The following is a 19,730-nucleotide window of genomic DNA, read 5'->3' on the forward strand; positions in this document are numbered from 1 at the left end:
AGGCCAGAGACTAGTCTAGCAACTTAAAATAACATTATTTGAGAATTTCTCGCAACATATCTTGACTCTATAGAACTCCAACTCATCTCCTCAACTCCTCCCATAGCCACGACACCCAACTAGATGTCCAACCCAACTACCTCCCAACTTGATGTCCTTTCATTTTATTGTTTTAACCCATTGCCTCCAGCATGTGTTACTCATACTCCTGGGTTTGAGGACATCCATTGGAGTACTAAAAGGAGCATACCCTGAAAGAAAAAAGAAGTGATTCTCTTTCCCTCAGATTTTATCAACTGTTTATAGCTCCTCAGTTAAGGATGGGGCTCATGAACCCAGTCCCGTGTCATGCTAGAGAACTGACTGGCTTGGTCTTGCTCAGGTCTTCTGCAGGGAACGACAGATGCTATGAACTTACAAGTAAGTAACCCTTTCATGTCTGGAAGACACTGTCTTGCTCCAGGCTCCCAAAGTCTCTGGCTCTTACAATCTTTTTTAGCCCCTGAGCTTTAAGGAGGAGATGTTGTATAAATGTATCTTTTGTGGCTGAGCTGACATTTATTTTCTACACGTTGGTTGTTAAGTTTCCACATTAGCTACCCTCCATTGCACAAATAAACTTCTGCAATGAGGTCTCAGAGCTGCCCTCATCTGTGGGTAGGAAAACACATATTTAGAAGGCAGTTTGATACTATATCCAATTAGCAGAATGACCATAAAATGTTCACCTATGGGTTCACCTATGAGCTCCACAACCATTTGTATTTGGCTACGTTTACAGTAACAGGCACATATGTTCCCCACTGTGGAGTAAGCTATAAATTCCATTCAGAAAGTGCTTGGTTCCCTCCTAACACCCTCCCCCCCCCCCCCCCCCGCTTACATTCAAGCCACTATTGCATTCTTGGGTATATCTTGCTACTCTGATCAGTTTTGCATTTCACAGGCTTCTCAGCTTGGTAGGGCTATTGATGACTATTTTCTCTTAGGAGTTTGCATAGCACCTTCTAGTACCGGAAGAGCTAGCCAGAGAGGAAGCTTCCTAGCCGTAGCAACTTGGTTTCTTCATATCCTATGACCAATATGTATGATGTCTTCAGCAATAGGGTCATGCTGAGATGCGCTGGTGCCAGCTCATCAACGTGTCTTTGCTTGTGTGTAGTCTTTCATAAGCTAATTCCTTCCTCAAAGCCTCGGGTTCTTTCTGCTAAAACAGAATGAAGGGCTAGAGAAATGGCTGATCTGATAAGAATGCTTCCCATTCTTGAAATGGATCCTGGCTTAGTTCCCAGCAACCAGATTCAGTGGCTTATAATTGCCTGTAATTCTACTTCCAGGAGGTTTGGCGTCCTCTTCTGGCCTCTTCACGCACCTGCATGTGTGGTGCTCATACAGACAAGCATTACCGTGTTATTATCCTCTTCATAGATATTTTAAAGAATGAATAATGTAATGTCTATGGAGTATTTCACTATTCTTTGGTGGGAAATATGTTTAAGGCTATCTGTGGTGGTACTTGTTTGAAATTCCAGCCTCAAGAGGCAGAGGCAAGTGGATTTCTATGAATTCAAGGCCAATCTGGTCTACACAGTGAGTTCTAGGACATCCAGGGTTATATAGAGAGATCCTGCCTCAAAATCCAAAGGAAAAAAATTTAAAAAGTTGTAGTATTTTATTTTTTATTTAAATGTATATGTCTGTTTTGTTTGTATGTATGTATATGTACCACGTCTGTGCCTGGTACCCATAGAGGCCAGAAAAAGGAATCAAATCCTTTGGGACTTGAGTTGCAGAGGACTGTGAGCCACCATGTAGGTACTGGCAATTGACCTCTGGTCCTCTGGAAGAGCAGCCAGTGCTCTTAACCTCTCACCTATCTCTTTAGCCTCTAATGCAGCATTTTAAATACAAATTTTCTGAAAAAACACGAGCATTGATTTGAGGTGTACTGGGCCTGTCACCAAGAGCACACTGTGAACCCTCTGAATGGTGTATAGTCATAAACAACCCAAAGGCTTCTAAAGGTTGCCTTTTGGTTTTTCAACTACAAGAGTATTCTCTTTGGAAAATGTTTTATCAGCATATATTAATTATACACGATAACGGGTTTCATTAGGACATTTTCATATACATAATGTATTCAAACCTTATTCACACCCAAAGCTTGTCTTATTCTTCTCCCATCTCACCAATTCCTCTTAATTCTCAATTATCCCTCCTTCTGTTTCTTCGTTTTGGTTTGGTTTTGGGTATGTGACCCAGTGAGTTTCATTAAGGTTGTTTACAGGAACATGGACACTCGACTAGTGGCTACATCGCTCAATGTCTTCTTTCCCCCAACATCGATTAACTGCATATATATCTTCAGGGAGAGGTGGGTGTGGGTGTTCCATGAGCACCTCCACACTGAGGCAGGATGTTGATGGTCCAAGCCTTGTGCAGATATTGTGAAGCCAATCACTGCTGCTGTAAATTCAAGTGTGTAATAGCCATGCCATGCCTGGAAATGTGCATGCCACACTGCCTTCCTCCTGGTTATGCATGCTTTTTACCACTTTTTCTGTGACATTCCCTGAGCCTTTATGGAGTTGACATAGATGTTCCTCTTATAGCCAGAATATTCTGTCACAAACATTTCAGAGTGTGCATGAGTCTATGTGCATAAAGTGTGTGTATATTTTTGGATGTGAGTATACACATGTGTGTGTATCTGTGTGTGCATTTATGTGTGTGAGCATGTGGATGTGAGTATATGTGTGTGACAGCATCTGTGTGTACCTATGTGAGTTCACATACATGTGTGTACATCAATATGTGCATTCCCATGGATGTGAGCACACACACACATGCACATACACAGACACATTTATCTGTGTGTACCTAAGGATGTGAGCACGTTCATGTGTATTTGTGTATCTATTGATGTAAACACATGTATATGTGTCAGCTTGTGAGTGTACACACATGTGTATTCCAATGGATGTACTCACACGTATCATGTTCTACTGCAAGGCAATGAGTGCTTACCAAGCTTTTGGCAAGGTCATGTACTAGGTAGATGACAAGACTTGGATTTTCTCCCAGAGCAAAAAGAACTTATTACAATAGTTGGAGTCCCCAATGAGAGACAATTTTCTGAACTCAGAACCATTTGACTTCCCAACTGGAGCACACACTAGTTTTGTTATCATAGAACAATTTGGTTGTTGAATTGAAACCTAGATATAATCTCTAGAGAGTATCTCTGTCTTAAAGGTGGGGTTGAGAAAGAGTCGTGGTAAGAGCTTTCTTGTGCTCACATCAGCTCTTCCCATCAGTCCACGAACCCACTGAACCCCTATGCATTGTTATGGAGCACAGGAGCTGAAGTACCATTTGAGATGACCAAATTACCTAAAAAGACGGCTCAGTCATTTAGAGCATTTGTTGCTCTTGCAGAAGACAGGGGTTTGATTCCTAGCACTGGCATGGTTGCTCACCATTCATGACTGCAGTTTCAGGAGATCTGAATGGCCTGCTCTTGGGCTCCAGGGATGCGTGTGGTACACATACATGAACACAGACAAAATCTTCATACATGAAATAATATAAATAAATAGAAAGAGACTTGTCAAATCTGAGGCAAGTACAGGACAAATATTCTCACAATAGACCAAGACAAAAGCACTTCAAAGTTTTTAGGGAATATGTTGGTCAGGTCCTTTATTTTCTGCTTTCTGATGCTTGACGTCTGATGTCTTGCTGGTCCCAAAGGGAACTCCTTTATTGGGGTTTCATACTCCAAACTGTTACTCACCTGCTCCAGAACTCATCATTTTTGAACCAGGTACCAGACATCACAATACATCCTTCACACCCTATAGAACTGACTGAAGTTACTCACATTAGACAATCCCGAGTCTACTTACTCAGCCTTACTGACTCCTTCCCCACAGCAACCTTATCAAAGGTTATTGCCTATAGGTTCCCCTTCCTCTACCTCTTGTCTGCTTCAGTGCATTCTCACATACCCTGCTGCCTTTGGGGAATCAAGATCTACAAACTAGCTTTCCAGTAGTGATCTTTTCGTCTGTCTGCCTTATCATACTTAAATTGAAATAAAGCTGATCAATACAGGAAAGGAAAATCATTGCAAGGACTGAAGAACCACACAAGGCTGGGGTCAACAGAAGCAGGGAAATAAGGGAAAGCCTTTTCAGAAAGATTATTATGCAACTCAGCTAGATCAATTTTGTTGGACTATGTGGAGGAGACAACAAAACGAGGATGGGAGAATTCAGTTCTCATTTGGTTGCAATCCACGGACTAATGAATTTAGACATCGATTCATTTGAGCAAGAGAAAGCATTAAAGCAACACTTTCAAATGAATCTTAATTGGTAGTTTGGAAGCCAGGTGTGGTGGTGCTTACTGATAACCCTAGAGCTTGTGAGGTAGTGCAGGAGGATCAAGAGTTTAATGTCATCTTTGGATACATATCAAGTTTTAAGGCAGCTTGAGCTACATGAGACCCCATCTCAGACAAAGCATGATTTGGGAAGCTGGAAGCTGGTCCAGCCTTAGGACCTGAGTTTGGCACTCTACAACCTATATATAACTAATGTTTTGAGTGAGAAATACTTCCTGTGTTAGTCAGTGTTCTATTGCCAGGAAGAGACACCGTGGCTATGGCAACTCTTATAAAGGAAAGCATTTAATTGGGGCTTGCTTATAGTTTCAGAGGTTTAGTCATGAATTTCATGACAGGGAACATGTCGGCACAGAGGCTGACATGGTAGCTCAGAGTTCTATAACCAGACTCTCAGGCAGTAGGAAGAGAGAGACACTGGGACCAGCTTGAGCATTTGAAATCCAAAAGTTCACCCCCTGTGACACACTTCCTTCAACAAGGCCACACCCACACCAATAAGGCCACATCTTCTAATCCCTCTCAAGAAGCACCACTCCCTGATGACCAAGCATTCAGATAGATGAGCCCATGGGAGTATTCCTATTCAACCACTACACGTTCCATAGGCTCATGTTGGGGAGCACAACCATTTACTGGGAAGAGAAAAACCTCCTAAGGTAAGTACATCACTGGATATGAGTTTTACACTCAGGCCTAGCCATTCTCTCTCTGTGTATCTTTCTCTTTGTCTATATGTCTGTCTGTCTGTCTCTGTTGGTATCTCAGTCTGTTTGTCTGTCTGTTTCTATCAGTATCTGTCTGTCTGTCTGTCTGTCTGTCTGCCTGCCTGCCTGCCTGTCTATCTGTTTCTCTTTCTCTCCTTTTCTTATGTACTAATGAAGTGGTAATCTTTCTGCTTCTTGATTGCCAGACCAGCTTCAGGCTGGAACTGTAAGCCAAAATAAACCCTTTATTTCCTAAATTGCTTTTGGTCAGTATTTTATCTGCCAAAGAGATAAAACCATAACCCAGTGTAAAGTTGTATTAGATAGGCAGTATCTAATCATAACGCTTTTATAGCAAGATGGAAGGAGGAAACAGAATGGCCAGCTACTCACAGTGCTGTTCACAGCACTGAACTGAACAAGAGACACTGTCTCAAGCCAGTAGATTGCAAGGACTGACAACCAAGGTTGTCTCTGACCTTCCCGTGCGTATCATAACATGTGTATGCCTGCAGTCACACATGAATACACGTGCATGTATACACACATATATCATATATATACAAAGATTAAAAATAATAGTGAGTTGGATACTTTCAAAGAAGAGTTAGAAAGAGCTGCCATATGAAACAGCAAGCCCCTGTGAGTACAGCATCCAGTGCAGGTGGGGATGTCACTTGGTGTGAAGTGGCATATCGCAAATAAGCAAACAACTCAAAGATACTGGTAAAACACAGTCTGATTTAGCAGGTCCAAGAAGAGGCTTGAAATCCCACATTCCCAGCAAGCTGACTGTCACCAACCACACTGTGACTTGCAAGGAAATGGATGACCTCTACTTACAATCTGTCCAGTTCTTTGATTTTTGGTACTAGCATGCTGAGAAACAGCAGGGTGAAGATTTGCATCCAGTATCAGCTCGAGCTATTCTGCTTGTCCTTATTTGAGAAACTCAGTTCCAGAACACCATATCAAGCTATGCAAAAAGCATATGCACACAGTCTCTTGTCTCAAAGTTACCCCACAACACAATAGATTGATGGGACAAAGGGAAAATAAGCGCCAAGTTGTGCAAAGGTTAGAACTAGAGGGGACTAAGAGGGGCACCGAGACAACTGTGGAATCTCTAGAAAGTTACAAAAGAAGACTTGTGGGCCTTAATAATGGCGTAAGAATATAACTTGACTTGCTGATAAGAATGCAAGATTTAATTTCAGCACATCATGTAATTTTTATAAAAATTTACAAAGAAATATTAATATTGTCATGTGTGCTCATGTGTGGAGGTCAGAGGACAACTTCCAGGAGTCTCTTCTCTCTTTCCGCAGTGTGTTCCTGGGATCACACTCAGGCCATTAGACTTGTAACTAAGCACTTGCAGCCTCTAAGTCATCTTCCTGGCCCTCCAGCTTGTAATTATTGTGAAGCTGCGTATGAAAAAAATTCCTCAAATCATGCTCTTCCTGGTGTGTCCTTTTGGACCTTGAAGGTATGATCATATCAAAAATACTTCATCAGAAGAATTAAAAGTACTTAACCATAAGCTTTTATTTAAAAGGAGGTTTTATATGCTTTTAGTCTCCGAATCATGAGTTTTCCAATATTAGGTAAAAATTATGTTTAATTTTCATTTAACCACTTATTCTAGCACCTACATATTGTTTTTATCTATTAGCATATTTTAATTTTACAAAATAGTAGATCTTCTTGTGACATTTTCATGGTTCTGTGTTTTGAAAAGGCCCAACAGTGAAGAACTTGGGGAAGCGGATGGATACTAGTACCACTGTAGTTTTACAATTCAGAGCGGTGCTTTTAAAAATCCTTGTTAAAAAAAAAATCAGGCATCATTTAAAAATATTTACTTTTAATTAACATACAAGATATTGTTTGATCATGGCATTTTCCAAACAATTATCCATGTTGCCTCTCTTCCCACATCTCTTTGTAATCTTCCACCCACAACAGCTTTCTTGCCATATTCATGACCCATGTGTCCTATTGTTCACTTTTTTGTGTGTGACTAGGTCAACAATAAGCACGGATGGGAGTGGTATATCTGAGGTATATGGTAGTTACATTTTTTATTAATTAATTATTTTATTTATTTACATCCCAAATGTTCTCCTCTCATTTCAGTCCCCCCTCAAAGAGATCTTCCTCCATCCACCTTCTCATTCCTCCCTGAGAGACAACATCCCACTGTGGCAACAAGTCTCTACAGGATTAGGCATATCTTCTCCCACTGAGGCCAGACAAGGCAGTCCTCTGATGATATATATATATATATATATATATATATATATATATATATATATATATATAATTGCCTCAGACCATCCTGTGTATGGTCTTTAGTTAGTGGCTTAGTTTCTGGGAGTTCCCATGGATCCAAATTAGTTGACACTGTTGGTGTGTTATTATGAGGTTGTCACTCCCTTCAGTTCCTTCAACCTGTCCCCTAACTCTTTCATAGGGGTTCCAGACCTCAGTCCAATGCCTTGCTGTGGGTATCTGCATCTGTCTCAGGCAGCTGCTGGTAGAGCCTCTCAGAGAATATTTTTAGTATTTTGAGATTGCCAACACTCTGATTTCCTTAGTGGCTAGACTATTTCATCCTTCCACCTACAATGAATAAGGGTTCCTTCCCCTGTACCCCCCACATGCTTGCCAACAGCACTACTTGTTATCAATTTTCTTGATGATATCTATTCTAACTGGGGTGAAATAGTATTTCAAAGTGGTTTTAATCTGCATTTCCCTGATGGCTACATGTTCAGGCACTGTTTTAGATACTGTGATAGTTAATTTTGATTCTCAACTTCAGGCCATTTAAAATCTCCACGGAAAGAAATGTTTGGGCATGGCAATGATCTATATTGATTGAGGTGGGAAGTCCCATCTTAACTATGGGTGACATCATTCTATAGTCTGGAGGTCCAACAGAATAAAAGAAGCCTCTTAACTATGGACACTAAGTGACCCCTTCCTTTTTTTGTCCTTCTGCAGATCTTCCATGCCAGTGTGGTCAATGTTCTCTGGGAGTGTTTTTAAAAATATGAGCATGCTTGTGTATATGTGCATACTTACTGAACTTGGATCCAGGCTGGCAGTGGGCAAAACCCTATGAACCCTCTTGCCTCAACAACGATGTCATTACAAGCATGTGCAACTATCTTTCATTAGCCCATTTATTGATTGGTAGTATTTTTACTTTTTTCTTTTATTCGATACTTTATTTTACATTTCAGATGTTATTCTCTTTTCCCATTCCCCACCCCCCATTAACCCTATATTGTACTCCTCCTCCTCCTTTTTTGCTTTTATGCCATTTAAATTACATGCAAGTATTTAGGTCAGTTCTAGGATGAGGAACTAGCAATACAATAGATGCAAATAGTTAAGGAACAAGCAGGAGAGTAAACAGAATCCCACAATCACTCCCATGATCACTGTTTCTAAGGGCTTATCAGGATGATCAAAATATCTAAGCCAACTTCCCTGTCCTAACCTAAAGTAATTTTCAAGCCTGAAGCCTACTTCTTTGTTCTAGCTTAAGATTTAAATTCCTGCCTGAAATTACTTCTTTGTTCTAGCCTAATGTCAGATTCCTTCCTAGCAGCCCATTTCCTTGTCAAATTCCTGCTAAGCAGCCCCAAAACCTCTCCACATCTCCCCCTTTTAATTGCACAAACCAGACTGAACCTGTTTTAGGTGGTTCTAACAAGAATGCCTTCCTTACCCATCATGGAGTATGCATTATCAAAAGCAACACACTTCTGTCTTAGGTTGGTAGGGCTCTGTGCAGAATCTTACCCATGCTTGGCTTGGCAGCCTGTTAAATTAATAACTCTGTCTGGGGGTCTATTTTCAGTTTCAAGTCAAGTACTTTCGCTGCCAACATGTCAATGTTGTTAGAGACAAACTTTAGCATGATGGGTGGGAATAAAAGTATTCCCAGGACAAAAAGGGCTAGCATGATCAAGCTATATATGTTATTCTTGGGGTTTGACCAAAATGGAAATACTGACCTCAAGCCATGGATAATTTTAATTCTGCATTTCTTATATAGTCTAGATGCTAATTCTCTGACTGAGCACCAGTGCCAAAGGTTTGCTCCTATTCTGTGTGCTGTCTGTTTACTCTGAGAGTTTCCTCTGCTGTGCAAGTTTTTCATGCAGTCCCATGCATTCATTCATTCTTGGGCCTGTTTCCTGTGCAGAGAGTTCTTGCTCATGTCTCTATCTTAAAGTCATTTCTTGTGTTTTTCTTTAGCAGTTTCAGCATTTTACCTTTAAATTGAAGTATTAGATCCATATTATATCGATTCCTCTGCAGGGTGAGAAATATAGATCTAATATCATTCTTTTTTCAGATGTTTATCAAGTTTGCCAGCATCACTTGTTGAATAGGCTGCCTGTTTTCTAGTGTATGTTTTTGACACTTTTATAGAAAATTAAGTGACTATAGCTGTGTGTATAGGTTTATTTTCGGTTTCTACTTTCCTTCATTGATCCACTGTTTTTATGCCAGCACCATCCTGTCTTTGCCACTTTGGCTTTGTGGTATTATTCAGTGTCAGACACTATGATACCTCCAACAGTTTTCTTTCCTCAGTTAGGATTACTTTGGCTATATGTAGTCTTTTGTTGTATTTCTGTCTCAAATTTTTGAGTTTTAAAAATAGTTCTCTGAAGAATGTCATTGGAATGTTGATGGGGCTTGCTTTGAATCTGAGATTACTTTTGGTGAGATAGCCATTTCACACAATATTAATTCTGTCAGCTCACGAACATGCAAGGCTCTTTCCTTGTATACTGGCTTCTTCAGTTTCTTTTTGAAGTTAGACATCAAATATTGGAAATGTTAGAATTATAGAAACTTAGCAGACAATTCACATGTATGCAATATAATATCCCTTATAAATATCTTGTACCAGTACAGTCTGTCTATTATAATTAATAAACCAATGTTACCTTATTATCACTACCACAGCCTATAGACTGTAGTAAGGCAAGGTGTCTGTGTTGTACAGTTCTATAGATGCATAAACTCTGCAGCCTCCAATACATCAGAAATTATTTTTAAGGACACATCCCCATAGCCCAATTCTTCCCTCTCAGACCCCAAGCCTCTGACATCACAGATCTGGTTATCATTATATTCTTTAGAGTTATGCCTTCCTAAAGTGTCATATACTTAGATTCATATAACATACAATCCATTCTACTGGCTTCTCTTACTTAGCATGGTGGCTTTTCAAGGCTTGATAGTTTTTTTTTTTTAATGGCTGAATAATATCCCACTGTGTGGATATACCTTTTTTGCTTGTTTGTTTTATTCACTGAAGGATGTCTTGATTGCATCCAGTTCAGGACAATGAGGTGCTGCTATAAACACTCATATTCAGGTTTTTATGTTGATCTAAGTTTTCAACATAATTGGATAAAGGCTTAGAAGGGTGCTTGATGGAGTTTATAGGACTGTGCTTAAGCTTCGTCAAAATCTTGAAAAATGTCCTTCAACGTAGATGTGTTATTTTGGAGCTTCACCAGCAGCAAATAAGCATTGTTGTTGCTCTGTCTCCATGTCAGCATTTGATATAGGTGAGTTTTGTTTTGTTTAATCTTTTTGTCCCTGTAAGATTGTTTATATGTCATGGAGCCCTCAGTGTGCAGCTAAATACTCCTCTTACTGCCAGTCATTCCATGCTTGTGTTGTGGCATTAGTATCTCTGCCTCACTGCAAAGTTCCCTACAGTGCAGCCATTGTGATTAATCAGGAGACTGTCTTAAGTACTATATTGACTAGGTTTATGTCAACATGACACAAGCTAACATCATCTGAGAATTAAGAAAATGTTTTCATGCCGGGCGGTGGTGGCGCACGCCTTTAATCCCAGCACTTGGGAGGCAGAGACAGGCGGATTTCTGAGTTCGAGGCCAGCCTGGTCTACAGAGTGAGTTCCAGGACAGCCAGGACTAAACAGAGAAACCCTGTCTCGAAAAAACCGGAAAAAAAAAAAAAAAAAAAAAAAAGAAAAGAAAATGTTTTCATAAGATTGGGCTGCAAACGTGCTTACAGGGCACTTTCTTAATTTGTGATTTATGGGGAAGATGCAATCCATTGTGGGTGGTGCTAGTTCTGAACTAGTGGTTCTGGGTTCTCTAAGAAAACAGGCCGAGCAAGCCATGTATAACAAGCCAGTAAGCAGCACCCTTTCAAGACCTCTGCATCAGCTCCTGCCTCTAGGTACCTGTTCTGTGTAAGAACCTGCCCTCAAACTGTAAGTGAAATAAAACCTTTCCTCCCCAAGTAGTTTTTGGTTATGATATTTCATCAAAGCAACCATAACCATAACTGAAACTATTACTAACAATGAGTAAGGCTTTTTGGATTGTTTAGGGTAATATGCAGGATTCCATAAAGTAATATTTATATGAACTATTATTTTGAAATATACTTTCTTTGAAATTGGAAAGTAAATAGACCTCCATGTCTCATTAAAATCTTGTAAAATTTTCTGTATGGAAATGAGAAAAAATGAACAGGAGAGGCATGCTGTAATGTATCCATTACTTTGGTTTTGTTTGTTTAATGCTTTATCTGCATCACTGTTGCTAAAGTAACACTAGCCAACCACTGTCCATGTCAAAGTCTTTGATTAGAAAGCAAGTCTGGGAGCTAGACACATGGTGCAGTGGTTTGATTAAGAATGGGCTCTATAGGCTTATATATTTGAATGCTTGGCCACTAGGAAGCAGCAATATTTAAAAGGATTAGGAGGTATGGCCTTTTTTGGAGGAAGTGTGTCACTGGGGAGGGGCTTTGAGAGTTCAAAAGCCCAAGTCAGGTCCCACATCTCTCTTCTGTTCCTGTGGATCTGGATGTAGAACTCTCAGCTACTTCTCCAGCACCATGTCTACCTGCATGGCACAATGCTTACTGCCATGCTGAAAATGGATTAAACCTTTGAGAATTTAAGCAAGCCCCAGTTAAATATTTTTAAGAGTTGCAGTGGACATGGTGTCTCTTTACAGCAACAGAACACTGACCAGCAGTTATGAGAATCACATGTTCAGTTCTCAACACCCATATTAGGCAGCTGGGATACAATATTTCTGGCCTCTGCAGGCACCTGCACTCATGTACAGGTACCCACTCACAGATTCAAATGCTCATAAAATTAGAAATGGAAGTAGGAAACTTAGAAAATAAAACAAGTCCAAAACTTCCCTAACTTGGCACCTGTTTTTTTTAATTTAAAATGATTTTGATTTCATGATTAACATGTAACTTAGCATCTTATAAGGATACTAAATTAAAGATCTGTTTAAGCTCATTTCCAATCGTGCCCTTCTCCCTCCACAGACGTATGAAGACATGTCTTTTCCTCATAGACAACTATCAACAAGCTTGGTTTACATCCTTCCAGATCATCTAGATTATTTCATGGAAGATAATGACACAATCTTGCCTGCTTCAATTGTCTGAGATGCTTAGATCAATCCGAGGGAAATACATGGAATTAGTAAAATCAACACATGAAAATAAAACTCCTCATATTTAACTAGTGCTGTATGTACAGTAGTTGCCATTCCTGCGATTCTATTTAAATTGTAATAAATTGTCACAGAAGGATGGATGCCTCTTGATATCGGGTCTGCTGTGTAGATACAACTAAAGACCAAGAATAGGACAATGCATTTGAGTTCCCATTCATGTCTTTTATGGATTCACTGGACAGCATGGTGAAAAATTATCTTATTTACTCATCCTGTTAGTAACAGAAGGGTAATAATAGAATCTTGCAAATGCTACTTCTATGCCACATCAGTATCATCGACTCATCAAGTACTCTCTTCCTATCAGACACTGTTCTGGATGTTGCTGGAGTTACAAGCACAGATTTGAATTGAACCCTAACTTGAGAAACATACCCCAAGTGTATAAAATATATGCATGTACACTATAGCAGTAATACTATATAAGCACACTGTAAGGATAAAATATATAACTAAAGTGTAGTATAAATGTAAATATGCATTATATAAATATATAAAAATAGAGAAAAGCCATCATGCAGTGTGAGGAGCCTCATTCGCCATTATAAGATGGCACCGGCTTCTGCTTCCTGGTTCTTCACGGAAGGTTTACTTGAGAATGCGCCTGCACATGGCGCGAAAACCGAGTATGACAATTGGATGAAAGATTTGAGCCAATGAGGGATCTGCACGTCTCCCAAAGCTCTATTTAAGCAGCGGGCTTTTTGAGCTCGGCGTCCTTCCCTCCACCTCACCATCTTGAGAGCTGTTCAATAAATGCTGTCAGAAAAATCCTGAGTGTGGCGTGCTCCTTATCGGCGAGGTAGCGCGTTGCAATACAGCAATTGAATATATGACTCTTACTCATCCTTTAAAAATCTAACTTACAGCTTATTCCTCAGTAAAGCCTTCTCCGTCCTCTGGCTGAGAAATTTCCTCCAAACAAAGGTTAGTAATTAGAGCTTCTATGATTTCCATTGGTATAAACAAGTGAATAGTTGTCTGTCTTACTGAATTAGGACTGTCTGTGGGAAGGGAGGTGGCTCAGTCTCTTTAGATCTTTACCATGTCTGTGCCAGACAAAGATAGCAAAGCTGTTTGGTAAATAACTGAGTAAACGAGTCCAAAATCATATACAGAATAATTAGGGGGCCTGTGTGGATCTGACGTAGGTCCCCTGCATATATGTTATGGTTCTGGAGCTTGTTGTTCTTGTGGGACATCTAACAGGCGTGTCTCTAACTCTTCTGCCTGCTTTTAGAACCATTTCATCCTACTATGTTGCCTAGTCCAGTCTTGATATGAGGGTATATGCTAGTCTAATTGTAACTTGATATTACATGTTTGGTTGATATCTCTAGAAGGCCTGGACTTTTCTGAAGGAAAACAGAGGAAGAATGGATCTTGAGGAGAAGGGAGGTGGAAGGTGGGACTGGGAGGAGAGGAGGGAGGAGGGAGGAGTGGAACTGAGGTAGGGATGTGATGATATATGAGAAAAGAATAAATAAAAAGGAAAAAAGAAAAGAGAAGAAACAAGTTGGCAGAGGAAGACCAGAAACCCTTTCCCACCTGGCCTCCATGTAATTAACAGACCAGGCACAACAAAAATCTGCAATATGGAAATAAGAGGAGGCAAGCTCTACTTAAATTATCTATAAAGGGTTTCATGCCTTGTGGCCCAGGACAGTTGAAGGCTTTACCCTTAGCTCCCTCCCCAATTCCTATACCCAGGATGCTTTTTTTTTTTTCCTTCCCTCGCCCCTCTTCCCTCCTCTCCCCTTCCTTCCTCCTTCCCTTTTTAATTTACACCTATGAGTGCTTTGTCTTTGTGCATTCTGGAAGAGGGCATCAAATCCTATTACAGATGGTTGTGAACCACCATAGGGAATTGAACTCAGAACCTCTGGAGGAGCAGCTAGTACTCTTAACCACTGAGCCACTTCTCCATCCCCCTTCTTTCCTTTTAAAAATTAAACTACTTATCACTTCTTTGAGAACTTCATGCACGTATACAATGTATTTTTACCATTACCACCCTCATTTCCCCTCGTTTCCCCAATGATTTCTCCAAAATCTCCTCCTCTGTTTTCCAAATCCGTATCCTCTATGTTTTTTTCTTTATAACCTACTGACTCCTATTAAAAATGTCCAAATGTATATGGACATTTGATCATCTAGTGCCCACCAGAGGGCATACTTCTAAAGAAAACGGATTCTCCCTCCCCCAGAAGGCAATGGCTAATAGCTCCTCAGCTAGGGTGGGGCCTCATGTGCCCCTTCCGATCAATGCTGGGACATTGACTAGCTTTATCTTGTATAGTTCTTGTGTAGGCAGCTACAGCTGCTGTGAGTTCATGAGCACAGTGGTCCTGTCCAGAAGACACTATTTCACCCCGATCTTCTCTTCCTTTTGACTGTCATAATATTTCTACCCCATCTTCTGAGGGTGAATGTGTGAAATCTCTCTCTCTCTCTGTCTCTCTCTCTGTCTTATACACACACACACACACACACACACACACACACACACACACACACACACATGTCTCAACACTCCACTGACACCTATTCTCTGTACATTAACCAGCTTTGAGTTTCTGCATTAACTGCCATCCTCTATTCCTCTTGCTTCGATTCCTATCTCAAACAATGCACTTGTGGGTTGCTTTTTCACTGTGAGACACAAGAACCTGCATCCTAGTTAATGATTCCTGTGTGGAAAAAGTGAGGGCTCGGAAGCTCCTCCTGGCTGAGGAGCTCCTGGCAACTAGGAAGGGATGCTATATTTCTTCTGGGGTGTGGACACTGGTGTGTTGTCCATGTTCATAAAAGCAGCACTAACTAGATTCAGTGGGTCATTAAAAATCACAACAAGACATGAAGACGAGAGGGTACATACTAGAGGGTATAGGGATAGTTGGAGGGAAGCTGAGTATGAATATGATCAAGATATTGTTCATATATATCAAATTGCCAAATGAAAATATTTCTAAAAAGGAGCCCAGACCATTCTGAAGGTGTCCTGGGACTCAGGTCCTTACCCACCACAGCCATCTATTTATTTACTATCTCAGCCTTAATTTTTGTTTAATAAGATAGAACATATATACTGGTTGGTACAATGTATAGCAAAATCTATACCATCATGTTATTTCTTCACTTTCATCAGTGAAAGGTTCGTAAGGAAAAAAAGTTTTTTTTTTTTTTTTTTTTTTTTTTTTTTTTTTTTTTTTTTTTTTGGTTTTTCAAGACAGGGTTTCTCTGTGTAGTCCTGGCTGTCCTGGAACTCACTCTGTAGACCAGGCTGGCCTTGAATTCAGAAATCCACCTGCCTCTGCCTCCCAAGTGCTGGGATTAAAGGCGTGCGCCACCACTGCCTGGCAGGAAAGCAAGTTTTGAACATGTTATATAATAACTAACTTGAGAACTACACTTTTTGTATCAATAAAGGAAGACGTGGAATTGTTCTCTTGGACTTGCTTAGCATTGGAATTTCCAACCAGAGACAGTGTGACTCAGCCTTACAGAAATTCTAGAAGGTGGAAAGTCCAGGACACCATTAAGGGTCAGGCTGAACTTTGGCTTGTTTGTCTATTTATCCTATAAAAAAATGTGGAGATGCCTAGGCAGAACACATGGTGTATAATAAGAGTTGGTGAGCCTCAAATTTGGAAAGAAGGCTCTGGGGACTTTGAATTTAGTGAGGATTGTTACACCTGGTTACTTTTATTGAAATAATGGGCTTCTTTAATTATTCGTATGAAGAGGCCAAGCAAAGATGACTCCCTGAAGACCTCAGAGCAGACATCTTCTATTTCAGAACTCAGTAGCTGCAATATTTACAGTCTGAACAACACACTATAATAAACACATCACAATCTCCACCATAGAGACCACAATCAGCAAGTAAGTGACAAACAGGTTCTTAGTCCCCAGTCCTCTTTGCTTGTTCTCAGACTTGTACATAGAATTTAAAACTTGCTGTCAGAAAACAAACGGAAGGTTCTTAAGTATTGCTTATGTCATCTCACATGTCATCGTGAGAATCATCCATAAAATTGAGCCTGTCAAATAAGGATTCCTCAAGGTCTTCAGCTGCTTGCGTGCCAAGTTCTGAGATGTGTTGCCCAATGTTGCTTTTATTATAGACACTACTGATATGGTGACTCTTCGTTCTCACAACCTGCCTAAACCTCTGGATATGCTTCACTTCCTACTTGGCTCTGATGCAGTTGTCTATTAGATTGCCAGGAACAAAATTGTTTTTCTTAGGCCTAGGCTGCTTTTGTTTTGTTTTGATTATTTGTTTTCTGTTGTCCTCTATGTTTCCAGAAAGAAAAAAAACATTCTCACAAAATTATATTTGGGTAAGAAATCTCGATGTGCCTGTTTGATAGCTATCTAACTGCAGAGGGGCTTGTTGGTGTTACTTAAGTTCTTTGGTAACTAACTCAGAGTTTCACCTTCTTGGTGACTTGCAACTCACCCAGCTTTCACTGACCAGAACGAGGAACTCAGAGTTCTTCTCTCTTCCTCCACTACCACAGCTGTATACGTGAACACGCTGTATGCAGGCCATCTAAATAAAAGGTTGTAATGATTAATTTTATGTCTTGACTGAGTGACTGCCTAATATGAGGGTGGACCCCCTTTCTGGATATATATATATATATATATATATATATATATATATATATATTGTGAGAGGATCTTGATGTGAAATTTACTTTGAAACAATTGAAATTTAACAGATGCAGACTATCCTTTATAATCCAGGCCACCCTCATCCAATCGGAGGCTGTGAGTAGAAAGGTCTGTTCCTCTCCGGCCTAAAGGGACTTCTGTAGCACACAGCCCTGAACTTTGCATTGCTTCCCCGACTCCTCTTTTCTCCCATATTACTAGCCCGGTCTGTGCGTTTGGCATTGCTAGCCTCCATAATTGCAGAAACCAACACCTTAAAATAAAACAAGAATAAGCATTCTACTGTTTTTGCTTTTCAAGAGAACTTTAATACCCTAGTATTTTCTAAGTTTTTATTAACTCCTTGAAGCATAGAATTCTTAAAACAGTAAAAATATGCTCATAGGAAATTCCTAATTTATTAACTATAGCAGAAAGCAACATCTGAGTTCTCTGCTTTGCCTGTCTGTCCTGTGTTTTTTTCTCTGTTTATATTTCTTTGTGGTGCTGGAGAATCAAACCCACAGCTGTACTTTGCTCAAAAAAAGAAAGGATTCTATCATGAAGCTAGGTCTTGAGCTCCACTCTGTTGTGTGGACTGAAAAGGTACAGCAGTTACCACTGTAACTCACAAATCAAATTCAAGTTTCTCTTGGAGAATGCATGCACTTAGTCCATGGGCAGGCTGTAGGCCATAGGGAGCAGCAGCCTGTGTCTTCAACACCTGGGGAAAGTGTTAAGGTGTAGCTTCTCAGCATCTGGCTGTTCTTCATGTAGCTTCTCAGGATCTGGCTGTTCTGAGTTACTTACCACTAAGCAATTGCTTAGAATGGCTATAAGACCAGAAGAACTATAATCTTCAGAGGATTAAATGACCTGGAAAGGCCAAAAGAAATTGTCCCAGGAAACAATTGACCTAAGAATATGGAGAAAATAAACTTCTGGAGACAACTGTCTTACTTATATATGATTTGGAACAGCAATCTTGGCAATTGGTTATAGCATCATCCCTAACTGGGGAAGCATTCCAGAGACTCAAGGTCAGAGGAGAAAAAAGCAATCCACTTTTCTCTTGAGTCAAATTTTCTGCACCATTGAGAAAGATTAATAATGTACCCAGAAAGCATGTTAAACTGTTATTTCCTACTAAAACAAACATAAATACATTTTGGAAACAAAGTATAAAATTTTCACATTTTCCAAGACTTCCATAGATGAGTGGCTTCTAGTAGATTCCTAACCACTAATGTCAGTCAATATCATATTTCCTACTGCCCACAGCAGGATGCCTTTGATGGAAAAAGTTTCAAATGCATGAATAGAGGATTAGGTAAAGAAAAAGTAGTACATATACACAATGGAATTTCAAATATCTGTAAAAAAAAAATGAAACCATGATATTTTCAGGAAAATGGATAAAACTAAAAATCATTGTGTTAAATGAAATAAACCATACTAGAAAAACAATGAACTGAATATTTTCTTTTGTTTGTAGAAACCAGATTTAAGTTGGTTGTGTATGCATGTGTGTGTGTGTTTCATGAAGCTAGAAGGTGGATCATAAGAAGGTAGGAAGAAATCTTGGACAAGAGATGAAACAGAAGATAGTGTGGTATGTATAATAAGAAAGCAGAAAAGGAGACTTGTGGGGGATAAAAAGGAATCAACTAGAGAGTGAGAGGGAGTGCACGGAACGGACCAATGAAAACAGAGTACTGGGACACATATGTATGGAGATGCCATGGTTGAAACTGTTACCTTGTATGCTAATCTAAAAATAATAAGATAACAATAGAATGGCTTTAGGAAGTGACAAGTCTTGGGAAAAGGGGCTGGGTGCTGGCATGCCAGCTCTGTTTGAAATGACTATGCTTTGACTTAAAAAAAAAAAAAAAATGAGCCAACTCTTTCAAAGAAGAAGCCACAAAACCGAGAGCTGAGAACAGAATGTTTTAATGTTAGTTGAATTTTGCATCCCATTTCTCAGAAAAGCACCCTCTTTGGGTGAATGCTTTTACTTTAGTCTTTATTTTCTTTCTCAAGAATGGGCATTTACGGAGAATTTCCGATTTCATCCAGGTGTCTGCAAGGGTTTTCACCAGTGCTCTTGTCAGCGTCTCCATGAGTTAGACATAATATATAATGTAGCAAAGGCCACATTAGATCTTCTCGTTTCTCCAAGCCTGTGGTTTGAGCACACTGCTGTGCTAACTCCTATCATATTTATTCTTTTCTTTGAAACACTCAAGTCCATTTATGGGACAGCAGATATATCAAAGGCCAATGTGTTCATGTCAAAATATCGGTGTGCACTTGCTTTCAAAGAAGTCCATGTTTCCCAAGCCTGCAAAGGAAACACAAGTCAGGATGTCTGAGCAGGTGGGACAT

General features: G+C 39.9%; 1 protein-coding gene across 1 annotated transcript in view; it reads right to left on the bottom strand.

The window, feature by feature from the left end:
- The window catches only part of C12H3orf85 (chromosome 12 C3orf85 homolog), a 44,540-nt gene that overhangs the window by 9,408 nt on the left and 15,402 nt on the right, over positions 1 to 19,730 (bottom strand). The window contains exon 4 of the mRNA XM_076943001.1: positions 17,146 to 17,238. Within this exon, the coding sequence (XP_076799116.1) occupies positions 17,146 to 17,238 (93 nt within the window). The remainder of the gene's footprint in view (positions 1 to 17,145; positions 17,239 to 19,730) is intronic.

This window comes from Arvicanthis niloticus, chromosome 12 (assembly GCF_011762505.2).
Source record: "Arvicanthis niloticus isolate mArvNil1 chromosome 12, mArvNil1.pat.X, whole genome shotgun sequence".
Classification (NCBI taxonomy): domain Eukaryota; kingdom Metazoa; phylum Chordata; class Mammalia; order Rodentia; family Muridae; genus Arvicanthis; species Arvicanthis niloticus.